At 43.8% G+C, this 17,179-nt stretch overlaps 1 protein-coding gene across 1 annotated transcript in view; it reads left to right on the plus strand.

Moving 5' to 3' along the window:
* The window catches only part of LOC112113111 (gamma-aminobutyric acid receptor subunit alpha-5-like), an 86,840-nt gene that overhangs the window by 56,741 nt on the left and 12,920 nt on the right, over positions 1-17,179 (plus strand). The window contains exon 6 of the mRNA XM_026650322.1: positions 14,767-14,910. Coding sequence (XP_026506107.1) covers positions 14,767-14,910 — 144 coding nt within the window. The remainder of the gene's footprint in view (positions 1-14,766; positions 14,911-17,179) is intronic.

The raw sequence follows: 17,179 nt of genomic DNA on the forward strand, positions 1-17,179 counted from the left end.
GTGCCACAGGACCCTCTGTTGCTTTTTACAGATTCAGGCAAACACGGCTACCCCTCTGATACTTGACAAGATGTTCCTGAGTGATTTATGAGTACATGTGTACATTAGTATTTGTACATTATCAGTACCAATTCGTACTTGTATATTTTAGTTTACATACTAGCTCCGGATTCCAATATAGTCAATTGATTGATTGTTTTTAAGTAGTCAACGATATAGTCAGCTAAGCATTCAAAAAGCATGTTAGGCCTCAAAAATCATGAGATTTTAAAAAATTAAAAGCACCCAATATATATTATTTGCCTTCTGGTTCCTGAGCCCTTAGGATGCACTCAGGTCACATTTTCAAGCTTTTCTCCACAACCATGAGGACTAGATTCCTATTTATTTATTTTTTAATGGAAACTGAGATTCTCTCCTAACCATCTCCCTCCAGAAGCTGAAGGAGCTTTAAGAAAAACACCAAATATAGCGAAAGTCACCAAAAAAATCATGTGTTGGCAACACAGAATTAATGTCAAGCTTGCATATCTAAATATCTTATAATCTGAGTGCAGTAAATAGCTCCATTTCTTTTCAGAGTAAGAAACATTTACTTCATATTCCCATTCCAACCTTGACTGTGATGGCTTGCAAATCACAATCTGATATACAGCCATTTCTAGCTGTCTATTTTAGGGTTTTTTTATAGTTCCAATCACAGTAGTATCTTACTGTTGCTTAGTAATGAAGCCTCATGAGGTCTGTCTGACACATTTTAAAATGTCCTGTTCTGTCTCCTGTGGAAAGGGAAGGCTAGAATCTAAGAACATTCTTTTTAGCTGGAGAATATTGCCTTTAGTATAGAGCCATATTTTTCTTTTAATTTTGGGAAGGACAAAAATTACGATCCTTTTAGTAGGCTTGAAATTAGAAAATGCCCATTTTGTAACTATGTGCTGCCCTCATTCTTGTTTCCCATGGACAAACACATGGCTAAGAATTTGCTCGCAAGATTGGCTTCAGCATCCTATACAGCTTACATCACATCATCCAGAAATGTCTCACGATGGGCTTTTCCCACTTTTTAGTCCCTAGTCTTTCCCCTGCAAGTCACTTAGCTATGCAAATCACCATGCTCAATTTAAATTATTTATCCAAACCCTATGCTAGTTTAAAGGCCAAATGATCAATCTGAATTTAAATAATTTCAACCTCCTAAAATCTCCTTGTGAATCCATAATTCCCACTAGAGTCAATGTGAATATCCTGTTTTGTAAATCAGCATACTGTTCAAAAATATTCATTTTAGGCTATCATTCCATAGATATGTGGATACAATTTTTGTTCACACTAGTTAAATTACAGTTCTACTTTGAAAACTGCCTGTATGAAACAGACCTGCTCTGTCCGTATTCAGTGCCACATTGCCTTAGTTTTTATACAAAACTACGTTGTTACTACTTTTCTTTCTCCTTTTAGCACTTAGTGATGTGTGAGCTGGATTGTATTCTGGCTCACATATGATCAACAAAAATTTTAAGTAAAAGTTCCAATTGCAGAGCTAAATTTTGCCCTCGGTTGCACAGGCACTACCAAGTACAGATTCCTTATTTATAACTAATGTTGATGCACAAACCAGAAAGAGCACAGTTTCATTCCTGGAGAGTAGGCTGAGTTTTCATCAGTTACTAACAGAATCTTTTTATGCAAACAAATATATTTGGTACAGAAGTCTTCAAAAGGCAATAAACCTGGAACTCAGCAATTCTATTTTAACAATCTCTTGTAAATAAGTCAGGAGACCTGCATAAGCAACACAAAAAACAGATCAATTAACCGGAGTGTCATTATCCTGTTTAAAGCACAAATTGACCAAGAAGGGTAAGGTTTGGAAGCTCTGCTAAGTCTATCTCTTGGCTCTCTGATTAACAGAACCCAGATTGGCCTTAACAAAATTCCTTAACTCCATGTTTAATTTATGTCAAGTGAAACGTATTTTTGGTTTGTACAGTTCAAATTCCATATTTTAAAAACAAATGAAGCCCAATTCCATAAGAAAAATATTTCAACCTTTAAAATGATATCCCCAAATCTTACCAGAAAAAGATATCAACATTCAAATATTTTGGATTGCATGACAGATAAAATCCTTTGTAATTAAAAGAATCCCATCTGTGTAATCTGATAATTTATGCTCATCTTTACCAATTAATGGCCCTGGGATCTCTACAGTAGACTACTTCTGATAGGGATTAGCAGCAGTTCCAAGATTAAGTACTCTAATGGTACCATGGTGTGATCAATACTGTATGCCATAGTGATAGAGTATGAGAATGTAGCCTAAACAGAATGGAAGAGTGAAGGTAGCTTTCTATGGAACATCTTTCTTTATTTCTTCAACCAGTTATTAGTGGTTTGAGAGTAATTTTTTTTACTAAATTTAAAGCCAAATTTGGTCCAGATTTGTGGGATATGTTACACCACACATTAGAATTTGGTAGCATCTAGCAATGCAGCAGCTACTGGATACAATAGATCTTTAGCTTTCTATAAATTATGCAAAATTCTTCTTAAATTGTTTTGTATTTTATCACTTGGGTATAAAATATAACGGTCATGGATGAGCTGTACAGGTAATTATTATTTTTAATTGGGTGGTGATTTAAGGTCAGATCCTGGAAATAATCCACACACACAAAACTCCCACTGACTTGCAGGTTTGGCCTAAATCATCCTCATCTGGGTATTTTAAGTGCAGGGGCCATGAAACTCTAAAAGTTTGGACTTGAGTGCTGTATTTTCCAAGTGACTGCACTGTTGAGAATACCTATCCACAGCCACAAACATGGGTGGTTCAGCCCATTGATTTAGGAGAGCCACTGTAGGCCAGGGATACCCTGTGTCTTTGCACTGCTGCCTGTATTCCCTTTCCCACCTTCTATAACAGCGTGGCTCTAGCAGGAGTCATGCTCCCACGGACTTCCTGTTCACCAATTTCCCGTCAATCAGGTGAGGTTGGGAGTAGGTGGTTGGGAGAAGTGGGTAGATAACGCTGACTGGATTAAAATATCACTCATTCATTAACAGTTGAGTAGGAGGGACAATCCTCTGGCAAGCAGATAACCCCACCAGCAGATCCCCCACATAGAGAGTAGCTCCAAGGAACATGCTGGGGAGCCGGCATTGTAAACTGGTGGGCTGTTTCACCAGCATGGGAGGGGAAGCAAATGCCACACCCATGTCCTTTTAAGGCCTTGTCTCAGGACACAATTTATTTGTTTGACCACGAACGACATAAATAAAATAAAGCCTCTCCACTAACTAACACTGGCTCCTGTGCCAAAGGCTTTTCTCTTGCCTGCACCAGCCAGGAAAAACAGGACATACTTGAGCTTCAGGGCTGAGCTTCCACTTCCTTATATACATATTCCATATGTGATAGGCAGGGATCCTTTAAGCCTTTTCAGGCTAGTGCTTTGCCTTGTTACAGACACTGTCTCATACTTCCTTATAGCAGTATTCATAAACCCCCGAGGTTCAAATATCATGAGTCAGACCCCCAAAATCATGAGATTGACCCCCCCAAAATCATAAGACTTTAAAAAAAGATTATAGTGGGTTTTGGGGTCTGTTTGATTTTTGAACTTCCCCCTGTCTCTCCCCAGTGTGTGTTTGTGATCATTAGTGTTGCCATCACACCCAAATGCACTGGGGAAGGTGAATTTGGTCCACCCTGAAGGCGCTTCCACCTCCACATCTGTCCACCCCTTGCCCAGCAAATAATTCTCCCTCCCCCACACCTCCAAATCAAACCTGTGCCCCCAGCCCCCGCATCAGTTCTGCCCCCACATCAGTTCTGCCCCATCTCACCTCTGCTCCTCCTGGGCTCTTCAACCCCCCCTCCCAAGCTGGGGGGAAATGCGCCAGCAGGGTCCCCTCTCCCTCTTCTAGGCTGGAGGGGGGGCAGCTCTCAGTGCTCTTTATTCCCATTCCCTGCGCCCTGTCCCAGGCCAAGTGTTGCAGGGGGGAGTGGGGTCACCCTAAGCTGCTGGGCTTTTTAGCTCCCTCTTCCTCCATCACCTCCTGTGAAAATGGTGTGGGGCTGCTGAGGGGATGGGGAGAGAGCTCTGCCTGCTTCCTGCAGCAGCTCTGATTGGCTGTTCTTTCCCAGGAAGCGGGCAAGTGGGGCAGGCAGCCCACCAAAGGGGGCGGCGGGGGGAATGGACTGAAATTCACAAGAGGGTTGGAGCTTCCTGTGTCATTGCCAGACAGGCTCCAGCCCCAGCCAACCTCCTGTCACACACAGAAAAACCCATGAGAGTTAGAAATGCTGTCCTCCCTTCACAAGGCTGTGGGTGCTCCCCTCCACTCATAGAAATGAATGAGTGTGTTTGGCCTTGTATAAGACTCTTGCCATCCACATTAAGAAACAAAAAAAGGGAGAGGGGAACTCCACTGTCTTTGAATTTCTTGGAGTGTTTGTTAGTTTTGAAAAACTAGGGCATGGCTCATTGGCCAGGAGTTACCAGCAGAAATTATTTCATTTCATTGTTTTGGTAGATAGTAAGTCAGAATTCTCTCTAGCCTTTTATAAAATGCTCATTGGAAACATCTGTCAGTTAGCACTCACTCATTTTTGAAGCTTTTAATAGTTTCAAACACTTCTATATTTTTATATTATTGTCCCAAACTCTACCTTCTTTCTTTTTTGTTGGTAGTGTATGCTTCGAGGAGGAGGGAGGAGGATTCAAACCGGGTTTCCTCCTTTAGGAAATCAGAAATATTCTGCTAAAGAATAGCAAATTAATCATTTGAGTTCTGAGAGAAAGAAAATTTCCCAAATGGCTTATTGGTCTTGAATCTGAATCTGCTTTGAATGAAATGAGATACGTTTTAGACCATCATACGTGCCACATTTTGTCTGCAGATACACATGCATATCCCTCAAGTTTCCCAACCTCTCTTTCACTTTACTTCACCATCAGTGATATCCTGACAGTAGTTTAACAAAAATTGTCTACCTTACTGAGGGGGGATTTGATAGCTGCTTTCAACTACCTGAAAGGGGGTTTCACAGAGGATGGATCTAGACCAGGGGTCAGCAACCTTTCAGAAGTGGTGTGCTGAGTCTTCATTTATTCACTCTAATTTAAGGTTTTGCGTGCCAGTAATACATTTTAAACTTTTTAGAAGGTCTCTTTCTATAAGTCTATAATATATAACTAAACTATTGTTGTATGTAAAGTAAATAAGGTTTTAAAAATGTTTAAGAAGCTTTATTTAAAATTAAATTAAAATGCAGAGCCCCCTGGACCGGTGGCCAGGACCTGGGCAGTGTGAGTGCCACTGAAAATTAGCTTGCGTGCCGCCTTCGGCACATGTGCCATAGGTTGCCTACCCCTGATCTAGACTGTTCTCAGTGGCAGCAGATGACAGAACAAGGAGTAATGGTCTCAAGTTGCAGTGGGGGAGGTTTAGGTTGGATATTAGGAAAAAAATTTTCACTGGGAGGGTGGTGAAGCACTGGAATGGGTTACCTAGGGAGATAGTGGAATCTCCTTCCTTGGAGGTTTTTAAGGTCAGGCTTGACACAGCCCTGGCTGGGATGATTTAGTTGGGGATTGGTCCTGCTTTGAGCAGGGGGTTGGACTAGATGACCTCCTGAGGTCCCTTCCAACCCTGATATTCTATAATACTCTACTCTGCCCCATTTTCCTGGTGGGGGCGGAGGAGGAAGCATGGAAGAGGGTGGACCAAGATAGATCATTTATCTCTCAAATAGAAAGGCTTTCTCATAACCACACACAAGATGGGTTTAAGTTCTGTGGCACTCTGGCAGGGCAGATTGGAAGCCTTATGGAACCTTATTTTAAATAGAAAAACAGATTGTTGTGAAATTCATTATGATAATCAGTATGTTATCACCTGCCTTATCTTGATATTCCATTGATTTTATTCTAGGCTATCACCACACCAGCAATTTTCAAGCTGACACTGCATAATTGCATTGCATAAATTGTTAAAGAGGAGGCCAGAAGTTATACCAGTTGGGTAGGGGGTAATTGGAGGTTTTGGCACCTACGAAAGAGTGGGAGGCAATCTGTGACTGTGGGACAAGCACATATTAACTGGATGTGTCTGCTAAAATTACCAGAAGTGATATCATCAACAATGTTGACGCCCCATTGGGATGCATGGGGCATTTCACACCTCTCAGAGCTATTTCTTATAGACTGCTCACAGATTCAAGCAGTCACTTAATCTACATAAGAACATAAGAATGGCCATACTGGGTCAGACCAAAGGTCCATCCAGCCCAGTATCCTGTCTTCTGACAGTGGCCAGTGCCAGGTGCCCCAGAGAGAATGAACAGAACAGGTAATCATCAAGTGATCCATCCCCTGTCACCATTCTCAGCTTCTGGCAAACAAAGGCTAGGGACACCATCCCTGCCCATCCTGGCTAATAGCCATTGATGGACCGATGCTCCATGAATTTATCTAATTCTTTTTTGAACCCTGTGATAGTCTTGGCCTTCACAACATCCTCTGGCAAAGAGTTCCACAGGTTGACTGTGCATTGTGTGAAGAAATAGTTCCTTTTGTTTGTTTTAAATCTGCTTCCTATTAATTTCATTTGGTGACACCTAATTCTTGTGTTGTGAGAATGAGTAAATAACACTTCCTTATTTACTTTCTCCATACCAGTCATGATTTTATATACCTCTATCATATCCTTCCTTAGTTGTCTCTTTTCCAAGCTGAAAAATCCCAATTTTATTAATCTCTTCTCATATGGAAGCTGTTCCATACCCCTAATAGTTTTTGTTGCCCTTGTCTGTACCTTTTCCAATTCCAGTATATCTTTTTTGAGATGGAGCAACCACATCTGCGCGCAGTATTCAAGATGTGGGCATACCATGGATTTATATAGAGGCAATATGATATTTTCTATCTTATTATCTATCCCTTTCTTAATGATTCCCAACATTACATTTGCTTTTTTGACTGCCGCTGCACATTGAGTGGATGTTTTCAGAGAACTATCCACAATGACTCCAAGATCTCTCTTGAGTGGTAACAGCTAATTTAGACCCCATCATTTTGTATGTATAGTTGGGATTATGTTTTCCAATGTCCATTACTTTGCATTTATCAACATTGAATTTCATTTGCCATTTTGTTGCCCAGTCACCCAGTTTTGTGAGATTCTTTTGTAGCTCTTCACAGTCTGCTTTGGACTTAACTATCTTGAGTAGTTTTGTATCATCTGCAAATTTTGGCACCTCACCATTTACCCCTTTTTCCAGATTGTTAATGAATATGTTGAATAGTACTGGTCCTAATACAGACCCCTGGGGGACACCACTATTTACCGCTCTCCATTCTGAAAACTGACCATTTATTCCTACCGTTTGTTTCCTATCTTTTAACTAGTTACCAATCCAGGAAAGGACCTTCCCTCTTATCCCATGACAATTTACTTTGCTTAAGAGCCTTTGGTGAGGAACCTTGTCAAAGGCCTTCAGAAAATCTGAGTACATTATATCCACTGGATCATTATATCCTTGTCCACAGGCTTGTAGACCTCTCAAACAATTCTAGTAGATTGATGAGGCATGGTTTCCCTTTACAAAAACCATGTTGACTCTTCCCCAATAAATTATGTTAATCTATATGTCTGACAATTCTGTTCTTTACTATAGTTTCAACCAGTTTGCCCGGTACTGAAGTCAGGCTTACTGGCCTGTAATTGCCGGGATCACCACTGGAGCCCTTTTTAAAAATTGGCATCACATTAGCTATCCTCCAGTCATTTGGCACAGAAGCTGATTTAAATGATAGGTTACAAACTACAGTTAGTAGTTCTGCAATTTCACATTTTAGTTCCTTCAGAACTCTTGGGTGAATACCATCTGGTCCTGGTGACTTATTACAGTTTCATTTATCAATTTGTTCCAAAACCTCCTCTAATGGTACCTCAATCTGGGACAGTTCCTCAGATTTGTCACCTAAAAAGAATGGCTCAGGTTTGGGAATCTCCTTCACATCCTTAGCTTTGAAGACCGATGTAAAGAATTCATGTAGTTTCTCCACAATGGCCTTATTGTCCTTGAGTGCTCCTTTAGCATCTCAATTGTCCAGTGGTCCCACTGGCTTCCTGCTTCTGATGTACTAAAAAAAAATGTTTGGTGTTACTTTTTGAGTCTTTTGCTAGCTATTCTTCAAATTCTTTTTTGGCCTTCCTAATTATATTTTTACACTTCACTTGCCAGAGTTTATGCTCCTTCTATTTTCCTCACTAAAATTTAACTTCTACTTTTTAAAGGATACCTTTTTTGCCTCTCACTGCTTCTTTTACTTTGTTGTTTAGCCATGGTGGCACTTATTTGGTTCTCTCTGTTTTTTTAATTAGGGGTATCCATTTAAGTTGAGCCTCTATTATGGCGTCTTTAAAAAGTTTCCATGCAGCTTGCAAGGATTTCACTTTTGGTTTGTATTTTGTTTTTCCTGAAAACTAATATGGAGTGTGTTGATAGCATAGAACACAGTGGGTAAACTGAAGTGGAGGAAGGGAATAGAAATCTTGTAGGGAGGAGGTAGTGAGATAAATTACCCTTTTTACTAAAAAAAAAAGCAGGCCCTGACGCTTCAAGTAGTTTGGGGCATTGCAAAGGTAAAAAAGAAAAGAAAAGATTGATCTTCATATACTTTTTGTGAGCTCCCAGGTGAAATCATCCATAATAGGGATGATTTAGCAGTATTTATAGAGGGAGTGATTTCTCTGGAGGTTAGGAAATCACCCAAACCTTTATTCAGTTTGGTGGCAATATCTTAACAAAGCTGTTAAGAGCCTGGAAAGCCTCCAGCACACTGCAGCTTCCTCTTTGCTGCTTTGCACTGAAGAGTAGCCATCTGTATTTAAGAACACAAGACTTTTGCATACAATTTTTGCTGATCTGCTATCACAGTTCCCTGACTAACAGGACCTCTGGGCTCATCAAGTGGACCCTGTATTCCTGGAGGTTTCATCACATGACGCAATCTTTAATTAAAGAGCAATCTTTATTTCCTGGAGACTCCAGGACAATCCTGGAGGGTTGGCAACCTTACCCCTGCCCCACTCAGGTCCCAGGCCTGGAGGCATCACTTCTGTCAGGATGGAGACATCTGATTCCTCCATTCTCAGAGCTGGCCCAAGCTGCAGTCTGATGTACATCCACTGTGATTACCTCAGCAGGCCTGACAATTCTGTTCCTCAACGGGTAGTGATCAATGGCTCCATGTCTAGTTGGCAGCCGGTTTCAAGTGAAGTGCCCCAAGGGTCGGTCCTGGGGCCAGTTTTGTTTAATATATTTATTAATGATCTGGAGGATGGTGTGGCTGCACTCTCAGCAAGTTTGCAGATGACACTAAACTGGGAGGCGTGGTAGATACACTAGAGGGTAGGGATCGGATACAGAGGGACCTGGACAAATTAGAGGATTGGGCCAAAAAAAACCTGATGAGGTTCAACAAGGACAAGTGCAGAGTCCTGCACTTAGGATGGAAGAATCCCATGCACTGCTACAGACTAGGGACCGAATGGCTGGGTAGCAGTTCTGCAGAAAAGGACCTAGGGGTCACAGTGGACGAGAAGCTGGATATGAGTCAACAGTGTGCTCTTGTTGCCAACAAGGCTAACAGCATTTTGGGCTGTATAAGTAGGGGCATTGCCAGCAGATCGAGGAACGTGATCGTTCCCCTTTATTCGACATTGGTGAGGCCTCATCTGGAATACTGTGTCCAGTTTTGGGCCCCACACTACAAGAAGGATGTGGAAAAATTGGAAAGAGTCCAGCGGAGGGCAACAAAAATGATTAGGGGTCTGGAGCACATGACTTATGAGGAGAGGCTGAGGGAACTGGGATTGTTTAGTCTCCAGAAGAGAAGAATGAGGGGGGATTTGATAGCTGCTTTCAACTACCTGAGGGGGGGTTCCAAAGAGGATGGAGCTCGGCTGTTCTCAGTGGTGGCAGATGACAGAACAAGGAGCAATGGTCTCAAGTTGCAGTGGGGGAAGTCTAGGTTAGATATTAGGAAAAACGTTTTCACTAGGAAGGTGGTGAAGCACTGGAATGCGTTACCTAGGGAGGTGGTGGAGTCTCCTTCTTTGGAGGTTTTTAAGGCCCGGCTTGACAAAGCCCTGGCTGGGATGATTTAGTTGGGAATTGGTCCTGCTTTAAGCAGGGGGTTGGACTAGATGACCTCCTGAGGTCCCTTCCAACCCTGATATTCTATGATTCTATGATTCCAGGAGCAATGACAGTGGTAACCAGTGATCAGACAGCCATCTTAAAGCAAAGTATTATTTATTGAAACAAAAAGCATTTAAGAGAAAATAGATTTTAAAATAATACTAAAGTAGTCTGTAGCAGGCCTGCCTTTCTCTAAGAGTTGCCAACTCCCTCAGACTCCCTCCACAAAGGCTCTATCTGAGTTAGGGTTGCCAACTTTCTAATCCCACAAAACCAAACACCATAGCCCCGCTCCTACCCTGAGGCCATGCCCCCGCCCTGCCCCTTCCCCGAGACCCTACTCCCCTGCTCACTACATTTCCCTTTCCTCGGTGGCTCGCTCTCCTCCACCCTCACTCACTTTCACTGGGCTGGGGCAGGGGGTTGTGGTGCGGGAGGGGGTTCTAACTGGAGGTGCGAGCTGTGGGGTGGGGCCAGAAATGCGGGGTTTAGAATGCGGGAGGAGGCTCCAGGCTGGGGCATGGGGTTAGGGTCCAGGAGGGGATGAGGACTCCGGCTGGGGGTGCGGGCTGTGGGTTGAGGCAGGGGGTTGGGGTGTAGGGGGCATGAGGGCTCCATCTGGAGGTGCAGGGTCTGGGGTTGATTTGGGGTGCAGGAAGGGGCTCTGGGTTTGTGGGGGGGATCAGGGCTGGGGCAGGGGGTTGGGGCTCAGGGTTTGGGCACAAGCTTACCTCTGGCGGCTCCCGGTCAGTAGCGCAGCAGGGGGGCTAAGGCAGCTTCCTGCCTGTCCTGGCACCGCGGACCAGGCTGCGGCCCGGAAATGGCCAGCAGCTGGTCCAGCTCCTAGGCGGAGGCATGGCAGGCAGCTCTGCATGAATCGCTACTCTCACCCACAGGCACCGCCCCCGCAGCTCCCATTGGCCGCGGTTCCCGGCCTAGGAACCGGACCTGCTGGCCACTCCCAGGGTGCAGCACGGAGCCAGGACAGGTAGGGACTAGCCTACTTTAGCTCTTCAGCACCGCCAACCAGACTTTTAACAGCCCGGTCAGCGGTGCTGACCGGAGCCGCCAGGGTCCCTTTTTGACCGGGTGTTCCAGTTGAAAACCAGACACCTGGTCACCTTAACCTGAGTCAGTTGAGAAGCTTTTAACAACTGACCCCCTTTCTTCTCTTGAGAATGTTTTTTTTAACTCTTCAGTGTCCTTTTTGATTTCATAGTTTAATAGAGTTTAAGGCCACCACTAGACCACCTAGTATGACTTATTTTATATCATTCCATTTCACCCAGATACCCTATATTGAGTTCAGAATTTAGTTAGACTAAACTGTTGTGTGCCAGATACAGAGAACAGGAGTGACCGATATGTCACCAATGCCCAATACCCCTGCAATGGCAGGGAATTGATTAGGTGAGATATGTCTAGATTATCCCAGCAGGTGAACTATGCCCCATGCTGCAGAAGAAGGCAAAATGTCCCAAGGTCCCTGCCAATCTGACCTGTGGGGAAATTTCTTTCTGACCCAAATCTGATGAAGAGTTTGAGCCTGAGCATGTGAGCAAGTCATGTGAGCCAGGCATCTAGGAAGGAGGATTCTCACCTCAGAGCACTCATCTGCCCTGTCTGGTTTCCTGTCTCCAGCTGTGGCCAATCTCTGGTGCTTCAGAGGAAGGTGGAAAACAAAACCCAAACAAACCCAGAACACATCTGGCCAATTGTGCACTGGGGGAAAAAAATCCTTCCTGACCCTCGAAGCCCTGAAACATGAGATTTGGTTATAGGCATTGTCTTAGTGCAAAGCTGAAAGTGTTCTGAGCATGTCAAGGGCTATATTGGCATTCCTGTTCTCCCCATGCTCCATGAAGGAAGGGGGAATTCATAGAACCACAGCTTCCAAGGTCACAAAGGACCACCATGATCCCCCAGCCTGATCTCCCCCACTGCCTCCCGCTGACAGAGGCTGCAGAACTTCGCCCAGAAGCCAGATGAAAGTATGTGTTATGAAATATGTCATGTCTTAAAGACTCCAAGTGATGGTGAGTCAAGTCCCTCCCCTGGTAAGCTGTTGCAATATTTAATTACGCTCACCATTGGGAAATCGTGTGTTATTTCAAGGTTGAATTTGTCTAACTGTAACTTCCAGCCGTAATCTTGTTAGGCTCTTCTCAACAAAGTTGAAAATCCCCCACACTCAGATCATTTTCCATGTGCGAATACCTGTGCATACAGTGAACAAGACACGTTTCTACTTCCTCTTCAATAAGTTCAGCTCCTTAAGCCTCACATCAGAAGCCTTATTTTCTAGACCCTGGACCATTCTTGTGGCCCTTCTTTGCGGCACGCGAGCTGATTTTCAGTGGCACTCACACTGCCCGGGTCCTGGCCACTAGTCTGGGGGGCTCTGCATTTTAACTTAATTTTAAATGAAGCGTCTTAAACGTTTTAAAAACCTTATTTACTTTACATACAACAATAGCTTAGTTATATATTATAGACTTATAGAAAGAGACCTTCTAAAACCATTAAAATGTATCACTGGCACGCGAAACCTTAAATTAGAGTGAATAAATGAAGACTCAGCACACCACTTCTGAAAGGTTGCCGATCCCTAGTATTTCCACAACCTTAATAATAATAATAAAACCACCTAGCTCTTATATAGCACGTTTTCCATCACTAAATCTCCAGGCACTTCACCAAGGAGGGCACTATCTTTATCCCCATTTTGCAGATGGGGAAACTGAGTGAGGTGAAGTGACTTGAATAAGGTCACCCCACAGGCCAGTGACAGATCTGGAAATAGAACCAAGATCTCCTCAGTCCCGATCCAATGCTACACTGCCTCCCTCTAAAAGGGAGTAGGGTGCACCGTTCCCGGAAGCACTGCCATACCAGGCTGATGTGTGGAGTGGAGAGAGCAAGCTCCTAGCCCATATTCTTGAAGTGTAGATCCCGGAACGGGATACAGTGTTCCAGTAGCAGTCTCACCAATGCTGTGTACGAGTCAAGATCCCTTCCCTACTTCTATTTGATATTCCCCTTTTTGCCACACTATTGCTCTGAGAGCTCATGCTCAGGTGATTGTGAACAATGATCCTTAAGTCCTTCTCTGAGTCCCTGCTTTCCAAGACAGGCTACCAGCTTTAGAAAAACAAGGCTTACAACTTGTTGAAGATGGGATACAGGATCCTTGAAGCTAACACCACCGGTTTCCCCTGTTATCTTTCAAGTGTGTGCTTGGATGCTCTTAAATCTGAGAAGCTATTGTACTGCAACCCTGCACAGACCCCAGTGAATGTGAGAATATAATAAACATTCCACTACCCCCAATATAAATGTATGTTAATAATTAGTTTACATATAAATATTCTTACATTATTACAAAGCATTTCCATGTCTGTCACACCTGCATTTTGCACTCTCTTTGCAAGGAAATCGATGCCCTGTCATTAGTTTTTCAAGAGGATTTGGTAAAACAGTCTCTGGCTCCTTGCAACCCCATTGCCGACCCTAAACATTCAAAAATTATAAGACAGGCAACCCAAAATAATGAGATTGTCTTAAAAACCACAGCTTTTTCTTTTAATTTTCCTCCTGCTTAGGGTGACCAGATGAGATGAAGAAAATATTGGGACCGGGGGGAGGGGGAGGGGACCAAAAATAAAAAAAAAAGCCGAGTGCTGCCAGCCGTCCGAGAGGGGAAAAAAAGAAAAAGCTGAGTGATCCTGGCGGCACAAAATATTGGGACAAAAATTGCATCCCGATCAGAGATCGGTTGGGACGCGGGACAAACAGCTCAAAATCGGGACGGTCCTGATTTTATCGGGACGTCTGGTCACCCTACTCCTGCTTTTTAATACTATAGGACTGTTGTTTTCAAGCTTTCCTTTGCAGCCACAAGGGCTTCAAACTTTTTTTTTTTTAACTGTGAAAGCTGAAGTTCTCATATAGTAACATGATCCAGGTGCTGGGGCTTGAAGAAAAAATGCTAAATATTGTGAGACTCACAATAAAGTCATATGAGCTGGCAACTCTGCCACTGCCTTTGATTCTTAGGACCTTCCGATAAAAAATATTAGGTAGAGAGAACTCATATCAAATACACATGTGCACACACACAATTCAACCCTCTCCACACACGCAGACACATCAGCCTCCGCTCCTTCCCCCCACCCCAATGTGCACACACTCTCACCAACCCCAGCCAGGCATATATACCAGCCAGCACACCCCCACAACACTCCGTGCACATTTCATTTTTCCAGTCAAAAGCTCTCCCAAATCAAATGGCCCTAAAGGATTATATTTGTAACTCCACTGTTCCAGCCTTTTACAAACCATCCCACACATCTGTTATGTCAGAAGGCTTCGACCTAATACTTTGTGAGCCGGACATATGGGAGCATAGTTATATCATATCTATTTGTTTCTCTTAACTGCTGTCACTCCTCTCTTCTTCCCCCTCCCCTTCCCAAAACTATATAATCTAAGAGTCCACTAGGAAATTAATCTCTGTTTTAACCTGTCATCTTTATTTCCATTAACAGATGCTTACCCCAATTCTGAAGTGGTCTACGTCTGGACTAATAGCACCGCTACATCTGTGGTGGTTGCAGAAGATGGTTCACGACTTAACCAGTATCATCTGATGGGACAGACTGTAGGAACTGAAAACATCAGTACCAGTACAGGTGTGGTAGAATGCATCTTTCCACCACACAGTTGCTAACAGGAAAAGGAGGTGTAGTGAGGAGATGTATACAGGCTCCTGGCTCTTTGGTGGGGGCACTAGGGAAATGCATATCAAGTCTTGGCAACTGTACAGTAACACCTCAGAGTTACGAACACCAGAGCAACAAACTGACCAGTCAACCACACACCTCATTAGGAACCGGAAGTACACCATCAGGCAGTAGTAGAGGCCAAAAACAAAAAAAGCAAATACAGTACAGTACTGTGTTAAACATAAACTACTAAAAATATAAAGGAAAGCAACCTTTTTCTTCTGCAGATTAAAGTTTCAAAACTGTATTAGGTCAATGTTCAGCTGCAAACTTTTGTAAACTTTTGAAAGAACTATAAGGTTTTGTTCAGTTAGGAACAGCACATATTTCAGAGCGATGAATTCCCAGAGTGTTCCTCACTCTGAGGTCCTGCTGTATTTGCTGAAATCGCAGCACTATTGCTGGCTTATTTCCCTGCTGGAGGAACAGCTCCAGGAGGCAAACACTGGCCACCCGTTAGATCTGTACCAATCCTAGGTTTATAGTGATTTGCTTGATGGAACCGTTTGGGGGAGGGGGGAAGAGGGAAGGTGGCAGCTGTTGCCGGCCTTTGCAGCGTGTCCTGGGTACCACGTGGCCAGAGAGGAGGTGCTAACCCCAAGGATTCCCATTTCCTCCGTAACTGGAAGTGGAGGCGCCAGATGTGGCAGCATTAGAGAGGCAAAGAAGCTTTAATCCCAGCCCAGCCACCCACGTGAGGCCCCCCTTCCCCCCCTCGCCTCCTGCTTAAGGCTTCCATGTCAGGGCAGCCCTGTGCTCTGATGGGGGTGGGGGATACCTGGGAGGGTGACGCCAGACCAGCCCCGACAGTTACATGGGTTCCGCAGCACAGAGGCTTTAACAGGTTATATAATATACTTGTCTTGAGAGAATTAATGAAGTAGAGTCTAAGGGCTCCTGTGATTGGAACCAAAAATATCCTGTCTTTAAACAAAGCCATCCCCTCCCCCCATGGCTTCATTCACAGGGGGCTTTTAGAATGCAGATTTGAACAATGCTCTGGCAGAAATTAACACTAGTAAAGCACTGAGACATATTTATTGTGAGGACCTGGCACCCCCTATCACTGGCTAAAAATGACAGGCTCTGAGGTCTAATTTGAGACCCTGAGGAGAAGGTGTAAACCAGATTGGTAACCTGGGCTATCCTTGGAGGGGATATTTAGGACACTTTATCATGTGCACAACCCGCTCCCCCGCACACACACATAATCACAAAGGTTGGTAGGATTAAGGAATGAAGGTGCTTAAAGCTCTCTATTCAAAATTAAACAAACAAACAAACAGCTCTGTGGAAGGTGGGACCCACTCTGAGCCCAGCTGGGCTTGCTGTTTACTCCTCAAACAATCCCAAAGCAAGGACAACCTTGCTCTGCATAGTACAAGGCAACCACAAAGCAAAGTTATGATCCACTTCCCTGCAAGTTCTAATCATTCCCAACCCCTTCAATATCCATAAAACAGTTGCTAAATAAGCCAAAAGAATCAGCATCCAGGATATGCATGTAGAAATAATCACAGTCGTTACCCTAATAGCAAAGAGCCCCCTGGGGAAAGCAAGCTGCCTCCCATTAAAGAACAAAAACATGTTTCCTTACCAGTTCACCATCATAGCCGCATTGTTTTCTGCAATGAATGGCAGCTCCCCTCTTGCTTTCAAAACTGCCAAGAAAAAGATCCAGAGGATGTATGGGAGCATCTCCTAGAAATTCGCCCTGATCCTGGGAGAAAGAAAACAATCCAAAGCAGGCAGTGGGTGCTCCAGGGTGTCCGTTCTGGGCCACTTTCACGTCTCCGCTTTCCCGTGGAAGGCACCTTGCACTCCTCAACCTAAGGAAACAGCAGAATCCTAGGAGGGATCAAAAAGTTTGTGCACAGAAATCACGTCCCTTCCCTAAGATTGAGGCTAATAAATTACGGTTTTCCAACGTCAAGAATTATTTTAATGTCCCAGGTTGCATCTGGGCAGGCTGGATTCTGATTGCAGGGTGGATCACAAAGAGCAGGACACAGATTGTAACTAGGGATTAGCAAAATACAAAAATCCGATTTTACACAGGGAAAGCATCAGTCAGTGATGGATTTTCTGGACTTCATCAAGCTCGCAGTAGGCTGGTAATCAGGGTTACTTGTGATCGGATGTTTAAGACATTTCTCCTTTGTACAGAATTGTTGAA

Source organism: Terrapene carolina, unplaced genomic scaffold (genome assembly GCF_002925995.2).
Source record: "Terrapene carolina triunguis isolate 2854851 unplaced genomic scaffold, T_m_triunguis-2.0 Scaffold25, whole genome shotgun sequence".
Classification (NCBI taxonomy): domain Eukaryota; kingdom Metazoa; phylum Chordata; order Testudines; family Emydidae; genus Terrapene; species Terrapene triunguis.